This window comes from Alligator mississippiensis, chromosome 1 (assembly GCF_030867095.1).
Source record: "Alligator mississippiensis isolate rAllMis1 chromosome 1, rAllMis1, whole genome shotgun sequence".
NCBI lineage: Eukaryota > Metazoa > Chordata > Crocodylia > Alligatoridae > Alligator > Alligator mississippiensis.
In genome coordinates this window covers 481,485,583-481,505,623 of record NC_081824.1, presented here as the reverse complement: position 1 = coordinate 481,505,623, position 20,041 = coordinate 481,485,583, and the positions used below count along the sequence as shown (strand labels likewise).

Below are 20,041 nucleotides of genomic sequence, written 5' to 3'. Positions count from 1 at the left end.
CATCCTGGGGAATGTATAATGCATGCACATAGTCCAGAAGCAGTACTGACTTCCTACTGGTGTATATGAAAACACATTCTACAAGGAGATATTATTTATGCAGTTCAACGTGAAGTGTTTCAGCAATGGGGCGTTAACACTCCCTTTGAGAGCCTACTCTACCACCTAATAGTATTCATATTTAGATGACTTCTTTAGGGTTCCTCTCAAAGCTATAACTGTCATGTTATTTGTCCTCTGGGACAGTTACTACAGTACTGAATGCAACTATGCTACTATTCTGTTTATCAACTCCATTTTCAACTTGACCATTTAATTAGCAAATGCTTTAAAGTAGAATAATTTAAACTGGAATATAAATTTTCCAAGTCAACTATTCCAGACATTTTATGAATGGGTGGAACACAGTCCTCCTCCTGTTACCCTTCTGGTAAAGAGCAAGTCCAAGTCCATGCAAAAAGTGGAACCGATGCTCATCTTTTCTGCTGAAATGGCAAAACAAGACAGAGACTCGTGTGTTTAGGTAAGGAAATATTTACCTTCAGATATCTTCCAGGACTTCCAGAGATCTTCCACGCTAATGAGTTTGTCCTCTCCATGGAAGGTGCTGTGCTTAACTGTTGGGTCGTGATAATTTAAGTCTTCCCTCAGGAACTACAAGAAGAACAGAAAGAGAGAGTTATTCACAGATCCACAGATATTAAGCAGAGAGAAGCAGATATTAAGCTAAGTATGGATCACTTTAATCCTCTGGTCCAATCTCTTGCTTAACACGGGCCATAGATCAGCATCTGGGGCAACCCCATAACTTCTAGTGTTGATTGAAAAAGACTTCAAGTGATGGAGACTCTACCACATCCTTACGCACATTGTTCCAAAAATTAATACCCTTCAGTGTTAAAACACATTTTATTTTTTTATTTCCAGTTTGAATCTGTCTAGCTTCAGGCTTACAATCACAGCATCACTTTTAGCTTTTCCTGAGACTTCTACCATTAAATAATCTCTTCCTTATGCATGTACCTGTAGCCAGCGATGGAGTCCTCTCACGATCCTATGTCTCTCACTAGACATGCTTTTCAGACTTCAAATTATTCTTGTAAGCTCTTTTCTGAATCCTCTCCCATTTGCAAGCCTTCCTTTTAAAAGGGTGGACATCAGAACTGGAACCAGCATCTAGCAAGTCTCCCTAATACTGAACAGAGTTAATACCTCCTCTTTGATCCTACTCTATTTCCCTGCTTGTATACAGCCAAGGAATGCATGAAGTCTCTAATTATAGCACGGCACAAGGAATTCACAATCAACAAGGTATCCCAATTATTATCAGCAAATCATAGGAAATGAGGGTGGAAAGGGATCTCAGGAAGTCGCATCTAGTCCAAACCCCTGCTCCAAGCAGGACGAGCCCCAACTACATTGTCCCAGACAAGGCTTTCTCTAGCTGGGTCTTAAAAACCTCTAAGGATGGAGGTTCAGTTTTTCTACATTTTCAAAATAAACTCCCTCCTTTTCTAAATGTGCCCAACCTTGTTTGTGGGACCTTGCAGTTGGCTTTACTAAAATGTGTGTTACTCAAAAAAAAAAGAGCCCACCTCATCCAGATTAGTCCGATTCCCCTTGCTGTTACCAGCAAGTGCTTTGTAACATGTAAATAATGAGCAACTGATTGCTCTACTCATGAACATATAAAAATAGCCTGGTCAACAGAAGCAGTGAAGGAAGAAGATTTGATACCCGTCTTTCCCTTGACATATTCTTTTCTGGTGACCAAGGGAAACCTCATCCAGGGAGCAACAATTTGAGAATGAATGCAACCGAACCAAAAGGAGAACAGTGATCTCTGATCAAAGGATGCCAGGGTGGCGCGTTTTGAAGATACCGCTACAGGACAGTCCTGCATCCAGGCCCACAACAAAATTAGACTACAGAGGCTAAATATGAATATCCTTTGTAATGCGTCTGGGGACTTCTCTTCCTGCAAATCAGGAAGCATCTAATAAGACACAGAAGAAAGGATTAAAAAAAACCAAACAACAACCTAACTAGGACTCTTCAAAATGCAGCCTTTTCTTTCCTTTGGGTCATCTTCCCCTAGGGATTCTACTACATATCACGGCAGAAGACAAACTACTTCAATGCAACAGGACAAAAATATACAGCAATTGTGACCAGCTTTGACTAAAGTTCTGTGTCCCTTGATCCACGTCCCCTCAGATGCTGCAAAATGCCACTCTGGGATGCCAAGTGCTTCACTACTAAAGCTTGAGGGCCAAGTTGCAAGCAGAATTTGCAGCTTTCCTCCAGAATGGCTGGTCCCTGGAGCCTCTTCCTAGCTGCATTTAAGAGTTCACATGGAACAGCTGGAAAACGTCGTCAAAAATGTCTTTGACTGCATGGGTAAAACTGGAAACCGAGGGTCCAAGTGGGCACAGGCACAAGCGTGTGCCCGCGGATGCCGTCAGCAGGCAGTGCTTGACTGCATATGCTGTTGCGCCCCCAACTGACAGCAGAAAAGTAAGTGGTGGGACCAATGGCAACCCATCCATCAAACACACACAAGAAATATTCATATATGTTATCAAGTACTTGCAGCTGGGCAATGTGACTGCTTAAAGCACAAGCTAGAGCGTGTTTAAAAGGAGTCAGTAATTTTGTTCCTGATCTTCAGGAGTTTGATGTATAGAAAAACTCGCTTATTCTGAATTTAAATTCTGACCTTTTAAATTTAAATTCTGCATTTTAATTAAAGGAAACACTGGCACAATAAAAACCTGACAAAAACGCAACGAAAATAAGTTAACAAGCAACAATACATAGCTGTCACATAGCATGAACACAAATATAAAGCAAGGATATATACATCAGACAGCAGTGATTCAGATACAATTTGGCCCAACTCATAATGCAGGCAAGGTAGATTTGCATGGCACAGACTAACTAAATCAGAGATATATAGAAAGCACAAGCTTTTGCAAGCTGGAGCTCGCTTCATCGGATGCTGTGAAAAGACACGTGCAGAGCAGTGTATAAAATGGTGCGGCTTGAATACAAACGGTAGGAAGGGAAGAGAAGTACGGGAAGGGGGCTGTGCTGGGAGCAGCATATAAAGACCTAAAGGAACAAAGGAGTCACAAAAGCCAACCTAGATAAAAAACAAAACAAAACAAAACAAAACAAAAAAACAAGCTGAACATAACTAGCTTCATATTGTGCTTTGGTCCAGGTTTCAAATGCTGCACCTGTGTAGATAAGGCCTTTACAAGTCATCCCCAAATCTTTCTCCCCTCTGTCATCCAAAGGGGCTAGATACCCTCTTCATCACCAAAAACATAAGAACAAGAAGGACAAGAACAAGAAGCAATCTCCTAAGCCTTCAAGTCTGGTCCCTCCTACCATAATATCCACTCCCACTCAGGAACTAATTCAGATCCACCTTGAAAGCAGTCCTGTGCCCACCCGCTGGTCAGCTGTTCAGGAGTCCTAGTGCTCCAGCCTTCGTTCACTCGTGGCCACGTCATCCCCTTTTTCTGCTTTAGCTTAAATAAGTTGTCTTCCACCCTGGATGAAGCACTTATACAGTGATCAAATGGGCAAAAGAGCTGATAGGAACGCAGAGTGCTGTGCCTTCTCATCAGCGCTGTCAGAGGCAACCAGATGCAAAGTATGAGGAGGGCTGGAAGGTGGCTAAGAGCCACAGAGAGAGAGAGAGAGGGGAAACCCCGCAGAAATAGAAGGAACCAAAGGTCAGCAAAGAAAACCCTTACAAAATGGAAAGACTGCCTGAGGGAGAGAGACAGAGAAGACTGGGGCGCTTGTCTAGACCAGCAGGGGAGATGCGAGAGGTGTTCAGAAATAACCAGTCCTACAGAAGAGGCAGACGGGGCTCTCCTACTGACTGCCTCGCAACACAGAAGGGTAAATGTCAAGTCCCTGCTTATCATTTACATTTACTGAGGGCACAGTTCACAATCACGAGACCATTTTAAAGCTGAGAGCTCAGCAGGGACCACAGAAGCAGCAGACATTTATACAGATAAGAAAATACTGTGTTTGTATAAGGATTTAAAAAAAAAATCCCTGAAGAGATGTAAATCCTATTCATCACTCCCCAGCAACAAGACAAACACTAATTGCTGGCTTAGGAAGAGGATCCTGGGGGGGCAGGTTTGATGCAGGCATTCAGGCATCTCTGTCCTAAATGTCTGGGCCTGTTGCTGTTGGCAACAAAACACTGGACCAGAGAAGCCAGGGGTTTGATCCAGTATGGTAATTCCAGCAGTTATTCCCTACGCACCTAAGCCTTCGCCCCAAGCCTATAGAGTCAGTGTGGCGAACAGCCTCATCCTGACACTAGGAGGCAACACATGCTGGCCTCAATGGACAGGTCAATACTTTAAGGACACCTCAATGTAGGACGCTCCTCAGCGGACCTGCAACAACTGAGACACGCAGAAATAAGAGGGGACAATTGATCTTTCTGAACAATTTTGCGACAAAGGAGCCAACCCAACCCAAACGTGTCCAACAGCATGGTCTTCCTTTACCCCTGCTCCACCACACGCGACTCATCCTCAAATCCGCACTCAGGATTCCTTTGCTCTTCTTATGAAATTCAGGCCCCTCTTTTCACCTTCCAAGCAGGCAACATCCACTGGCATTTTTGTCGCGGCCTATTCCAAAACGCCGTTTCTCCCTCTGACGCTCCAGAGGCTGGCTTTCCAGCCACTCCATCTCCTCTGCCTGTGCACATCTTTGAGCGGGTTTTCAGGTAGCTCCATGCTGCCAGCACACTCTTCCCACTCCAATAGACCAGGATTCCTCTTTTCCTCATAAAGAATCACAGTAAGAAAATAGCGGTTCCAAGCAATGACATGGATGGGATGGGAAAAGGCACAGGAGAGGAAGGATGGAAAGGCCTGTGGCTGTCCTTGTTCGTTATTTTAATGACTCTTGCTTCTTCTAGCAGTGTTAGGGTCTCTCAAAGGGGTTGTGCTTAAGCCCAATTTTGTAAAGAAAAAAATGAAACGGGTCCAGTTCGGGGGCTTAAAAGGGCACCGGGGCTCAGAAGAGGCTTGTTAATGAACACAGGAGCATTATTCAAGGTGTCACAGCAGGCAGCTTGCATTTTGCACATACACCCAGCATTTAAGTGTGCCCTTGGTCACACATTTTAGAAAGCAAAATCCCTTATCGCAAGTTTCTCAAAGTGATTTAAGTCTCCCTATTTTTAAACACATCAAGTGCTGATGCTGCAGCTGTAAAAGCAAGCCTGCATCTCCTCTACGACTGCTTAGCGGTACTGCAGGTCATGGCTCTGAAGCACCTCTCCAGCAGCTGCTCAGGATAGACCAGACAGAGTTCAATTAAGCAAAAGCCGGAAAGTAATAAAAACTGAACACGACCACATGACATCAGCCCCTTGCTCCCATTCTTTCCAGCAGTGCTCTTATGATTATCAATCTCACAGCACCCCAAGCTGCTGCTCCGTCCACGGAGAAATATATTGAAGTGAATAAATGGAAAATTGTTCCAAAGAAGGGAGCAAAGCAAATTAAAAAAAAACAAAAAACAAAACCAAAAACACACACAAGAGAAAAAACAGGCAAGCTTTGCTACTTCCCTCATCTTTGGCTTGTGACCTACATGGGGTATGGAGCAATGTCAGCTGGAGCTACCACAGTGCGCTGCTAAGAGTGGCTGTAAACTCCCAGGGGACGCAGGGGATCAGCTGTTGCGTTGTATATTTAGCTCGGGGAGTATGGAAAGGAAAAGTGATCTTTCAGCTTTCCTTAAACAGAGCGCTATCACAACAAACTTCCACCGTCCTCTCAGGAGAGGACAGTGTTGTGTGGGATAGGAACTTCTCCAAAGGAAGCAGAAAGCTGGATGCTTGGTGAGACGATGAGCTCCTCGGAAGAGCTCTCAGTCACCTACTTGCACCCCCCCCCCCCCCCCCCCCGTGAAAGGAAGGGGCAACATTCAGGACCGCTTGCAAACAAACCTGCTGTTTGGAGGAGCTGAAGGGAGGTTACACAAAAAAGGAAAGTCACGGTGAAGTTTGTCTTTCTGCAGAAAAAGCCACAGAGTGCAGAAGGCACGCTGCACGCACCGTGTTACAGCCTGCAACAGATTTCAGCTGTTCAATAAACGTTCGTATGCCAAGAGCTCATACTTGATGACACCATACGCCATTAAAAAAAGAGCACAATTCCTGCAGCAATAAGCCCCACATCAGCATAGATGCATGCTCTCCTGAACTAATAGAGTCCATTCCTATCTGTACCAGGATACAGCATCATGCAGGAAACAGCATCTTTATTACCCATCACAGAAAATGAGTGGAAAGGGACCACAGGAGGTCACATCTAGTCCAATTCCCTGCCCACTGCCCATTCATCCAACCCATACTTCCTCAGCTTGCTTGCAAGAATGCTTTGGGACATGGTATCAAAAGCCTTGCTATCGGCATTACATTATTCCTATACGTACCAAGTTACACCACTGTTGTGGTTCACTGGAAGAATCTGGTCTGCCACGCAAGAGACCTGGGTTCGATTCCTGGACGCTGACACAACTACAGCCATCGAGACACCCAACATTTGGGCTCCGTCTGGCCTTTGGTCTCTGTCTCAATGGCCTCAAGGGGGGATGGAAGGTCTGGGCAGCCTCCCCTCCTCCATACTCCTGCCCAGGCAAATGCGTCGAAGGTCTGGGTGACCTCTCACACATACACCATGATCTGGAAGGGATTGACGGTTGCCTGCTACCAGGATACAGCATCTTTACTACAGCACCATCTGCTTACTGCTCAAAAGCACACGTTTAATAGTAGCCCCTAACATAGGAAACAGACTCTAAACGTTATGACAGCTTTACACTTCTCTTCTTCCTTCGTATGACGTTAGGATTACACCAGTCACAGATTAATATCTAAATTTGAAAACCATTCGACTGCTTCAGGGGTAGCTGCATGGATCGATTTTAGATCACCGTTAAATGATCTAATTAGGCAATGGCTCCCAATGGTTGCACCGTCTGGGGAAAAAAAAAAAATATCACACCGCAATCTCAACCCAGACTCTCTCTGATTCTCCATCTATTGAGTAGGTGTCCACAATTTCCATGAAGTGTCCGGATGCGATTCAGGGAGAACCAAATCATTAATCGGTAGATCAAATCCTGGCTGGGGACTTGTGCTTTACATTAGCCATCAAAGCTTCAAAAAATAATCTTGCAGCCCAAAGTAAAAACTGAAATAGATTGAAAGCAAGATTTCCACTATACGAAACGACCAAGACAAGCAGAAGAGCATCTTGCTAGAAGGCTGTTAACTGTGTCTCTTAAAGATGGCTGGTGTCCAAACCTGGCTTGAACAAGGACTGTAAGAGAGAGTTGTAGCAGACCATTCAAAATGCCAAACTCGCAACAGGACTTCTCCGTGTACAAGGCATGTAGATCCCAGGGCCGGGAAGCAGCACGTCTCCTTTTGGAAGCAAACAGGTCTCAAAACAAGCAACTGGAGGATTTAGGCAATTTTAGGGAAATACCCACATCTCTGGAAAACTGGGAGCTCTCTGAACAGCATGAGATTTCTGTAAAGGTTATAACACAGTGGTCAATCTTATCCAAAAGCATCAAAAACACCCTAAGTAGTTAAATGGAGGCAAGCAACACATTTTCCCTGAACTACGGCCCCACAGACATCGCTGCAACACTGACAGAAAAGTTCCCTTTGCAACTGAGAGTTTCAGAGACATTTTTTTAAAAGAGAGGCCTTCAGATTTTGAAGCACACACAACTACATGAGGCTCTGTGAAATATGCACAATTATGAAGCTATTTATAAAACTGCATAACCTCATTAAACACAGGGCCCTACATTTTAAACAGGCGGACTGCCAAATCCTGTGACAAGCCCGTCGACCTCTCCATGAGGTCCTCAGCTATCCTGATAATCATAGAAATCATAGAGAATGAGGGCTGGCAGGGACCTCAGGAGTTCACATCTAGTCCAACCCCTTGCTCAAAACAGGATCAGCCCCATCTACATCATCCCAGCCAAGGCTTTGTCTACCCAGGTCTTCAAAACCTGCAAGGATGCAGATCCCACCACCCCTCTGGGTAACCTGTTTCAGTGCTTCACCACCCACCTAGTGAGAAAGTTTTTCCTAATATCCAACCATTGCTCCTTTTCCTGTCATCTGCCCCCACTGAGACCAGTCTAGCTCCATCCTCTTTGCAACCCCACTGTAGGGGTTTGAAGGCTGCTATCAAATCCCACCTTGGTCTTCTCTTTTGCAGGCTAAATCAGCCCAGTTCCCTCAGCCTCTCCTCACAAGTCACGTCCTCCAGCCCCCAAATCATTCTTGCTGCCCTCGGCTGGACTCTCTCCCATGTGCCCACATCCAGATGTGGCCTCCCCAGTGCAGAATAGAAGGGAAGAATTACTTAAAGGACGAGGAATCTCAGTTGGAGGTATTCTTTGGTGAAGAGAGACCTGCAGCTGTTTCAGTGCATCGAGCTTGAACAGGAAATGCATCTCACAGGTTGAAATGTGTTCGGTTTAGTCACAAGACAAAGATGGCCTTAAAGCTGGAATCACCTTTTGACTGAACATGAAGATCAGAAATAGGCTGGTAATTAGAGGGATTTTTCCCCCATGGGAAACAGGGTTCTCTCCTTGTAACTGGGGTCACAGATACCATCTTTTAACTTGATAAAAACTCACCTCCACACAAGAAAAGAGCAACAGCACTCTTAAAAAAAAAAAATTAAAAAAATGGTTTAAGGCTGTCAATAAATGGTCACCCCTCTTAAGTAGGATTTAATGGGGTTTTTTGTTTTTAAGAATCAGCCCCTTTAATCCAGAACAAAGTGCCCATTACATCTCACAAAAAGCTGCAATCTAAATAAACTCCCAAGGACTAATTCTCAGCCAAGTGAGAGGGATGGGTTTCACTGGCGCTCCCGAGAAAGCACATGCAGCTGCCTGCTCTTCGCTTGTACATCATTTCAACTCCAGCCTGCTCAGAAACAAAGGAAGCCGAAGAATGATTACACCTGCTGAGCAAAACACCCAGATGGACAAACTTGAGGCCTTCTGCTCTTGCAGTGCCTCTGCTGACAGTATAAATGCTCCCTGAAAAAAACAGATACCTGGCTGAGCTCAGCTTTCCTAATTGTCCTGACCTCGACTTCCGTTGTCCAAGAAAGTAAGGCAGAAAGGCAACTGACTCCCAACAGGGCCTTTCCAGCACCAGGGAAAGCCTGACAGCTGACCAGGAAGTCTCACCATGGCTGGGTAAGGAGTGTCCAAAAGTACTGACCCAGTCTACTTCTCCAGTAACAAGCAGCCACAGCCCACACATCTAATGGACTCATTCAGATTCACTTTCTAGCCAGCCTGAACAAAACGCAGAGTACGTGAACATGACCGAGACAGAGGTCGCAAATAAGAGCTATTCCCATCATGCTCCTGCACTATCTTCAGCTTGTTCCCTCCAAACCCTACTGAGAGTTTCTGCATCCATCACTTGCGTCAGACGCATCGTTTCTTGGGTATGGGGAAGAATCTGCAGAACAGGGTCATGAGCTTGTGCGGCTGCTTTCCTTCACCCGTGCGACCACAAACATTGCGTTCTCTTCCTGCCGCACAGCACAGGACGGCACGTCCCCAGGGAGCGTAGCAGACAACTGGACAGCAATTCCAGGCCCTGTTCTTAAGACGAAGTGCATCTGGCTGCAGAACAAGGCCGCTTCCTTTAAGCCTCTCTTTAGTACACCCTGCCTTGGGGCAGCCACTCACTTCCCCTGGCCTCCACTATTACATTCACTGTAGCACATGAGCTCCTGCTCCTGTTGCAGACGTCGGATGCTGTTTATGTAGATCGCTGTGTTACCCCGGTTCCTTGAGATGAGCTGCTGACAGTTTTCCAGTTGCCTTTCTGCCAAACGTCAACACACAGGACTGGACTGGATGACCCAAGTTGTCCCTTCCAGTCCCCTGCATTCACAAACAACTATCTATTAGATATTTTACTGGTCTCAAGTTGCAGCAAGGGAAGTTGAGTCACTTTGTCACCAGGAGGGTAGTGAAACACTGGAACAAGTTACCTAACGAGGTGGTGGAATCACCATCCTTGGAGGTTTTTAAGGCTCAGCTCGACTTGGGGATGATCTAGCTGGGGCTGGTCCTGGTCCTGTTTTGAGCAGAAGGTTGGACTCGATGCAACCTCCTGAAGTCCCTTCCAACCCTCATCTTCTACGATGGTATGATTCCATGATTAGTGCTCAAATAATCAATAATACCACCCACACCGGCCCTTCCTACACACACACACAAAGTGAGCCCCAGCATCCTATAACAAACCAGGACATGGAGTACAAAGTCCAATGGCCTCTGTAGGCCTCACTGGAGTACTGATTAATATTAGCATTCATTAATGCATATACAGCTCACATGAGGGCTTTGCTAGAGCACTGACTAAAGCAGGCCTCTCCAAAGGCTGACCTCACACCACCAGGACACCTGTGAGACTTGACTTGACAAGACAGCAGGGTGTTTAAGGCAGATTGATAAGGGTGGTGCTAAAGAATTGAGAACACACCTGCTAGTAGCAGGAGGTCTGAGGCTTAGGGTAGTTTGGAAGAGGTGCTAAATAAACCCGCAGACTTGTTTGATCCATGTGTAAAGGATTGAAATCTTTGGGATTTGTGTTAGGCTTATGGGACACAAGCAATTGTGAGTCGCACCTGTGCTTTACCACAAGCATTGGGGCTAACACCTTATAACCCTCTGGCCAAGTGCATGAGCTGGTGCTTTGTAGGTAATAAACCTGGCCAAGCTTTTGCCAGTGAACCAACCCGTGCCGCCATTGCGTGTGTAACATCTGAGGACTCTGAAACAAACACACACTGGCTACAGCACCAGCAACACCTTGACAGAGAACTATGCTGACCAGGGGAGGACACAGAGGAACAGCCTCAAAACCTACCACGTGCCACAGAGAACAGGAGAAACCAAGGGTATCTGTACCCTTGGAACAGATATCTGGATCCTACTTAGGATCGAACCACAGCCTTTACTTCTGCTGACACGATACAATGGTGGAGAGACACAGTTAGCTATGTTAGTTTGAAGTCAAGTAGAAAGCAGCATAGATTTGTATTTTACAGGACTAACCACAGTAGATATATCTGTATCTACGCGTGCTGTAGACATCTCACAAGCTTTTAAGATAAAGCATTGGATGAAGTGAGCTTCGGCTCATGAAAGCTTGTGCTATATCTCTACTTTGGTTAACCTACGATAAGGTGCATTGACATTGCTCTACTGGACTGTACCCACAATAATTTTCTATCACTTACAGAAACAAGGCATGCTTTGCCATTATGCTCATATTCTTAGAATAACCTCAAAGGCTGGAAGAACAACTGCTCTGTTACTGAGGCTTGAATTTGTAAATTCTTACGACCATTTAACAAACATCTTCAGCTAGCAGCGATGAAAACATTACCTTTCATCAACTGTATACGTATAAAAAACTCAGAATGATCATGTAGGCCTGAAAGACGCAGGACAAGTCAACAGGCAAGTCTAGCTTTAAGCAGATTAGTAGCGATCACAGGACTTGCAAGTTCTTCACAAAGAGCTACTGACAATGACATTCCCTTGCAGTCTTCTCTGATGACAGTGACTTACGTCACCTACTTAGTTACGTAAGGCCTGGCATACACTGCACCACTTACCTCTATCACTCAGTAAACAGAGACAGCAGTGCTTTGGCAGAGGCACAGCCATTGTTTTCAGAGACAAGTATTTGCACAGAATAATACTTGCGCACACATGCAAATAATGCAAGCTATTCTAAAAGGGCCCCCCAACAAGTTAAACAGACCCAAAACACTGGCTGCCAGAGCAGTTACAAATTAATAGCCTTGATCACAACATGGGCCCCTGATCAGGTGCTCTGAAAGAGAGAAAGCAATGAACATCTTACTCTGCTTTTATCAGTTTCTGAACCAAAAGACGTCAAGACCTAATCACCGACATGTCCGTTCTGAAAAGGAGTAGACCATCTGAGAGGAACAACCAGAACTAAATTGAGGGACCGACTTAAAAGGAAAGATTAAAAGGAGTTAAATGTACATAGCTTCAGTATGCAATGGACAGGAGTTCAAAACTCACCGTCACTGCCTGGCTCCCAGCTGCTTCTAACAATGCCGAAAGCGCCTCTTTCTGATCAGATGTAGAAGGCCACCCATTACTCAATATCTGTCAGTCACAGATTAGATTCATTCTGCATAGGAAGACCTGCCCGAGAACTCAGCTGTTGCAAGATGCAGCTGTCTCACAACATACTGGCGATTGACGCAGGAAGCGTCATATTTTTCTCAAATCTTCTTCACATTGCACAGACTCCCACTTTGTCTCCGGGTGCAATTTAAAAGGATTGTTTATATGCAATGAGCCTGATAGAGTTAAGCCGTGGATATGAGAGGCACTGCTCTCCATGCTTTACTTCAGCTAAGGTCAGCTAGGAAGCCAGAGGTGAGATTTGTGGGTCTGGAAGAGGACCTTCTCAGTGAAGTGTGCTAGGGACTCTTTCCCTAGCCTTGGTTATGCTGACAAAACCTGCATGTGTACTTTAAGGCTCATCTTTTTCTCACGGGCCCCATCAGATGAGAAAGAAAGATCTGCATTTGAGTGTGTGCTCTCCCACCTTTTAAAAATAAATTGCCAAGTGCTTCCTACAAATGAATCTGGGAAGAGCAGAGTTAGTTACTTTCCTGCTGGGAAAAAAATAAATAAATAAATCAGCCTTCAGACATGATAACCAACTCATTGCCAGGGTTTCAGGGTTTCTGGAGTTCATTAGCAATGCTTCATCAGAAGTCACCCCAAGGAGTAAACTAAAGAGACTGCCTTATAAAACATCACATCCGAAATGCGTGCATCAGAGAGGAATGCCTGGGAAATACAATCCTTGTGTGGCTTCAGTGAGGAGCGAAGGACCTTTAAACACTATACAATGGCATGGCTCTGCATTGCAAAGACTGACTTTCCACTCAGAACAGCTGCTGAGCAGTCGCCTTCCTGACATACAAAAAGCTAGGAGTCCCTGGCCACTGTCTCCCAGGCAATAGGCAGGGACACAGGACTGAAGGAGCCAGACAAACTAAACCAGCATCACTAGCAGTCCTTGGCCCACAGAGTGTGAGGGAAGGATTTAGGCTCATATCCAACAGTTGTTGCAGCAGACAGGAATGTGTAATTGGGCCTCAAATTGAGAGCTCACTCAGTGTCTTCACTGACTCCTGATATCCTCCCCTTTCATCCAGCCAGAGAAAACATGTGATGGCAAAGACAGATTACTTATGGCAGAAGCTGCTGTGATTACCCAGGAGCTAGACAGTGGAAGAGAGGGAGATCTGGAAGAAGAGAAGCCCAATGGACTAGATAATGCTGTAGCTCGTCTTCATCTTTTAGCTGAGTTTTAACTCCCAGACAAATTATGGATGGGCACGCAGTGACAAGTAGCTCCTAACTAACTGAAGCCCAAAGCATTTACTGCTCTTAAGTGAAAAAATCAATGTTAGGTCAATAAGTAACAAAACCTACTTGTTTATGACTACCTACTTGTAATAACGTAGATAGACTTTCCTTAATAAGCTAGCAAGCACTGTTTTTTCAGTGCGATCCTTTTCTAATAACCACAGATGTTCATTTCAAGAAGGCTGTCACAAGACTCTAATACAATTTAAGGGAAAATACTGCTCAAGATGCGATTCCTGCCCTGAGGAGCTTACAAGTTAATATTAGACGGAACAAAGGTAACTGTATGGTAGCTAGCTCAAGGAGGTACCGGGATCGGCTAGTTTCTTGTAGGCATAGCCAAAGCAGGTTTTAAGGCAGGACTTCGGAGGAAGATGGCCTTGCAAACACACTCTGTGAGGTCACTCTATACATAAGGCAGGACAAGGCCCATTGTGGCACTAAAAGACAAAGCCTCGAGACTGGTGACACTGGAAGAGGAATGCAAAGCAACAAGGTCAGTTAAGCAGGAAGATTCACAGAAAGCCTGAGAAGGTGAGAAGCAGCTTGGATTTGCTGCAGGGAAGAAGCAGGAGGCAGTAGAATAACATGGAGGAAAAGTGCAAGGGGGGCGGATTAACAAGAAAAGCAGTTTGGTCTTTGCAGCTGCATCTGGATGGACTAAAAGGGTTGCAAGCAAGGGCCTACAGAGCAGAGAAGAAAGTTTCACTGATCCAGACAGGAGATGACTGGGGCTGGCTGAGATATTTAGGCACCCACATGGAGAGAAAAGGCTGGATATTTGGAGCGTTTTCAAGCTAGATGAAAGCAGTTGTGGTAACTTCAGTATCCAGCAGCTGGGAAGTCCTCTGGGAATGCAGTATTAGTTCTATCATGGTACTACCTAAAATAGGGGCAGGCAATTATTTCGGCTGGAGGGCCGCTCAACGAGTTTTGGTGAAGCATCCAGGCCCATGCAGAGCATAGCAGGGGCAGCCACCGGTGAGGCTGGATACAATTAATTGGCGGGTGCTTGCTTGCAGGCAAGATCCGGCCCGCGGGATGTATTTCGTCCATCCCTGACCTAGAAGCTGGAGTAAAGTGATGACACCAATGCAGAAGACAAAAGATCAGCAGGTTACTGTCAGGGAGCATCTGGCCCATGCTGGACTGCAGGTTCAGTGCTGCACACAATCACTCGTTGATGCACAACTGTGCTAGAAAACGTCATTAGCAAGCCCTGCCTTGTAGTACTGTCCAAAACAGAGTAGCCCACCCCTAGAAGAGCATAAGGGAGAGGGAAAGGAAAAGAGTGGACACTAACCTCATCGCTCTCCTCTACATCCACGTTGCCGTTGGCGTCATCGTCCATCTGCTTGTGGATGCTGCGGACGGCTTCAAAGCTGAGCTGCTCGTCTTCATTGTGACACAGGGGCTTATCGATTCGACAGAACTCTGTTAGGAGAGAAAACATGGGCATTAGGCCGCCTCACTTGCGCTCACATTAAACATTTATTTGAACTGGCAGGTGGCTATGATTACAGTAAACCTTACAAAGTCCAGGGCCTTCATCTTGCAGACCGATGCCTGGATGCCTGTACCCCCTTCCAACACAGCAGCTGAGCTCAGAGCAGATGGAAATGCTCATCAGCTGGTGGGATGGGAGGCTGGGCTTTTTGCTTCAAGAAACACAACTTTGCTCTCCCTAGTAATGTACTTGTCAGTATACTCTGGCAAGGATGGGACCTTTGGGGTTGTTTCTGCTTACATATGTTGAATTTACTCCCCATGTGGGTTTCCTGTTTGGCATGGAGATCCTATTATTTGTACTTCAGTAGCGTCCAAGAATAGGATATTTGGGGGTGGGGATTCAACTCATTTTGATTTATACAAACAATTCAACAGAGAACTGTGCTTTAGTCCATGCAGAACTGGTCACATAAAACTTGATACTTCTGGCTCAAAACCAGCACCTGAAACTGCGCGGCACATTTACCAGGCAAACAGGGCTGATGCAAAAGCCCAGGTACCATGCTTATAGGAGGCTTTACAAGTTTTTAGAAACGAGCATCTGGGTAGCATAAAGATCATTTCACCTAACAAGTACCTGAACCAAAGTTACTCTAGACTGTTAAGGTTGTGAAAGGTTTTATCATCCGATTGCTGTTCTGGGGCTTCTATGAAATGAGTCTGATAGGGCTTAGCTCCGTTGCCAATGGACAAGCGTGAACATCATAAAAAAAAACACCATCACAATTAGCCTTCCTGCTAAAAGTCTCAGCAGGAAAGCCAAGCTCCCCTCTGTCTCGAAGGCAGTTCTTCCAAAGGGAGACACGGGTACTGACAGGACAGCAAGGGGTCTTCCCTGCAGCCACCCATGCTGTGAAGTTTTGTGGATTCAAGGGCACAGATAAATAATGCCATCACCCCCCTGGTATCCAGAGACCCTGATGAAATGAAGCTATTCACCCCCTTAAAAAGTGAAATATGTGCTGAATTAAGCAATTAGCTGGATCAGGGCCCAAGTGTGAACAGAAGGAGGACACGCGTCAGAGTTGTCTACCTAACAGCACTATATTCAACCCAATGCTTCCAACTATTTTGTTAATCCCAAACCCTGCTAGTAAGGTAGAGAAACCCTTGGAGAGGGACAGATCCATAGTCCATAGGGAGAGGTTGTCAGCATATGTTTTACCTGGCCTGGGCAGGTTTCACAAACAAACTGGTTGAGGCGATCTCCAAATTAGATTCACTTTAGTGGCCCAGCCCAGTACTAGCGCGCACACCCAGGCACACACGAGAGCACAGCAGCTGCTATCATACTTCAAGGTACACTGTTTTCCAGCAAGTTTTTTGCCTGTGCCTAGTCTCCCTCTCCAGATGTCTGGGAAGCCCCCCTGCCTCATTCACCCCAGACTCTTGAAAACATAAGGAAGAGAAAAATTGCAAGGAATTTTCTGAAACTGACTCCCCCGCTCAGAGAGCGCAGTGCCCAAACGACAGCTACTGCAGGTAAGTGCTTTAGTCCATCAGCTGCCAAGTGTCGCAGGCAAGAGGCAGAAATACAAGCAGTAAAGGAGCACATGTGATAAAAACTGGATGAATAAGACAAGCGCGACTGATGGTCACTTGCACTTGTCTCCGAACACAGGTGCCTGCGTCAGATAGAAATGGCTCCATGAGTCATGATAAAGCACTGCACAATCACTAAGGGTTTACTGGAAACCTCTCTGCCGAAGACAGAAACAGATGAATGGGTCAGACTGCATCGCCTCTTGTCATTTACAGTAATCTCAGCTGCCAACCTTTCTGAATGTAAAGCGGCTCCAGCCACAAGCCTCGCCCATCCCAAAATATCAGCGAAAGCTCAGGGAGAAACTCCAATGCAACAGCAGGGGAGCAGCGGTTCTCCTTGCAGATGTCCCTTCAACCTGAGATCTCTCTCAGTTTTAGTTTGTGTCTGCACACACCTGAAATAACAACATAAGGCTCGTTCGATTCCTAAAGAAGATGCCATATCCTTGAAGCTTAATCAACCCAGAGGTGAAGAGCCACAAACATTTCAGAATTCATTACTGGAACGAGTTTCATTTTTATTTATTCTAGTCAAGCAAATATTAAAGTTATGCTCTCCAACTTCAGAGTTCACATTAGACAGTTGCCCACTCGTGATCCCGTACAAAGAGCATCCACCTACCAATTCAGTCTGTAGCTCGTGCTCATCTTTTCTAAAGTGAACTTGACTTGTCTTATTTGTTTTGTTTTTTTTAAATAAGGAACTCAAACAAGCGGTGCATTCAAACTCCTGGCAACTACCAGCCCCGAGGCAGGTCTTTTCAAACTGACATGGGACTTAAATTACAATCGGCTAGTGTCTAATATAAACGCAGATTAGAAGATGGGACGCACCAGTTCCCCTCAATGCTTCAAAGGAAGTCAGTTGTGTGTGCTATGTCCGGCAGATATTAAGAGATTATTCCTACCCAATGCTCCAGAAAAAGGCGAAAATCCCCAAGGCACCTGCTGGAACACCACTAGCAAATTTCTTCCCAAAATAGGCAAGCAGCTCAGCTCTTCATACAGGAGCTGAAATCACCACAATTAGTATCCAGCCCTATTTGTGCTCTGAAATAACAGTGGAGCCCAAGACATAGGTAATAGCCACTTTCTCTTGAATTCCCATATACACCGCCCCTTCTGGGGAATGGATTCTCATCCTCAAAGAATAGCAAAAGCATCTGGGAATTAAAAATATATAGATATATCCAGACATATCCTGAAATCCTGGCCTATGCTGAAGAAGCAGACCCCTCACTAAACTATCTACCCTGCTACAACCCTGTAATGTCAATATGGGTGTGCAGAGTTAAACTGGCAAAATCCTCCTAGTACAGACAAGGCCTTTGTTAGCCGAACGTTTGCCCTGGTCAGACTTGCTGAGAGATGAGAATAGAAAGAAGTTGAAGAAGTTTGTATTCTTCGAGGAAGAAGGTCAGCAGATTTGTTACTATGGGTACTTCAGCCTGTTTGCAGCTTAGGAGTGGATCCAGACCTGTCAGTCCTTGGCAGAAAGAGAATACCCCTGTCCTGAGATGGCCTCCAGTTAAGGCTACTGCCAGGACATGTCCAGACGGGCACACATGTACAGTTTGCAGCACTGCAGACCCGTCTGCAATGCTACAGACCACACACACCGCACATGCGTGCGTTTGCTGTGCTGCTAGTTTGCAGCATGGTGGGTGTCAAAATAACCCTCAGAAGAAAAAAGCAAGCAGTTCATGTGGCGGCAGCATGAGTCACCCAAAACTGGAGCCTGGCAGGCCGAAGCCATGCCCCAGCTGTCAGCCAAGTGCTGCGTGCCTGGATCACCACTGTGCCTTGGGAGGCCCCTAGGACTCCAGGTATAGCATGTTGCACACCAGAGCGTGTGTGCACGGGTGTTCCTCGAGGACCAGCAGCAGCACCACAAATATGTGCTGCTGCTCCCCAGGGAAACACATGTTGCATGCTCATCTGGATGCACCCCCAGAGTCTCTCTGAAATTACATGTTGTGGGCACCACACATTAAAAGCAAAGCCATAAGTATTGCTACTCTATAACATCAAGAGAAAAATTCCCAGAACAAAATTGTCCTAAATTTTTAAAACGAATTTAGGATAAAACAAAGCTGAATAAAAATAAGCTGAATATGCACTAAGAATATCCCCTTGTTGCAAAAAAGGGCCAGTGGTATACTGCATTATATTAACAGGAGTGTCCCTTGCAAATCAAGGGAAGCTATTCTTCCACTCTATTTGACACTGATGAGGCCTCATCATATCCAGTTTTGGGCCCCACGCTTCAAGAAGGATGTGGACAGGTTGGAAATGAGTCCAGCAGAGTGACACAAACGATTATAGACCTAGGAAGCAAGACTGATGAGGAAAGGCTGCAAGAACTAAGGTCATTTAGTTCGGAGAAGAGAAGATTTAAGAATAACCTTCAAAATACTTGAAGCAGGATTACAGAGAGGCTGGAGATGGGCTTTGCTCCATGACTTTAGGGGACAGGACTACAAACAATGGCCTCCAGCCACAACAGCAGAAAATTAGGTTGGAGATTAGAAGGATCTTGCTGACTTGGAGGGTGGTCAAGCATTGGAACAGGAACCCAAGAGAAGGTGGGGAATCTCCATCCCTGGAAACATTTGAAGAGCAGACTAGACAGACACTTGGGATGGTTTCATTAAAGATGACCCTGCCTTGAGCGGCTGCAGGGGACAACCTCTTACTGTCCCACCAATAATACTGCCTTGAGTATTTCACACGAGTGGGGGGATGAATGCTACCACACCTGAGGACTACGTCGCTGAAAAGAAGTGCAAGACTAATCTGCAGCAGAGAAAGATCAAGAGGTTGTCAACACCCCCCCGCGTGAACAGGAAACAGTGATGCTCAGAAATTCGGTGTTAGTAAATACAAAGTACAATGACAGCAGCCATAAGAGTTATATTAGGATAGTGCTGTTCGGGAATGAAGAAGGAGGCTCCAGTATAGCCTCCTGGGGATGTAGTTGGCCTAAGGGGTCAGTTTAAAAATCAGGGTTTCCACAAAAACTTCCTTTTTCTTGAAAATGCCAGGAATATCCAAGTACAAAAACTTGATCTTTTGGCTCGGGCGTTCGTAAACCCATGCTGGTGCCCTCCGGAAGGAACACAGGTATACGGTTTCACTTGTTTAATGTGATAATTGGATCTTGGGCTTTGCGTTAACCAGCACGAGATGTTCTGCTTGCTGACTTCTTACTAGGCCCCATGAGCAGCAACTGCTTCATCCAACTAGCCATTTTGCAACTCCGAAGTTAGATGGGGGGTTGTGTTCATAGCAGGCCTCCTCGGCAAGCAAGATACGAGGCCTGTGAAGCATTAGCTTCTCCTGCTAGCATTATCAGCACGCTCTCCTTCCTGCCTTTTCTATGGTCCTGAGGAGCAGTGGAAATAATGGGACGGCATACAGCAGAGATCTT

At 45.6% G+C, this 20,041-nt stretch overlaps 1 protein-coding gene across 3 annotated transcripts in view; it reads right to left on the bottom strand.

The window, feature by feature from the left end:
* The window catches only part of STIM1 (stromal interaction molecule 1), a 136,377-nt gene that overhangs the window by 59,386 nt on the left and 56,950 nt on the right, over positions 1–20,041 (bottom strand). For all 3 annotated transcript variants that reach the window (XM_006259534.4, XM_014609380.3, XM_014609425.3), the window contains exons 2-3: positions 14,861–14,991; positions 540–654 (exon numbers count right to left, since the gene is read on the bottom strand). In XM_006259534.4, the coding sequence (XP_006259596.2) occupies positions 540–654; positions 14,861–14,991 (246 nt within the window). The remainder of the gene's footprint in view (positions 1–539; positions 655–14,860; positions 14,992–20,041) is intronic.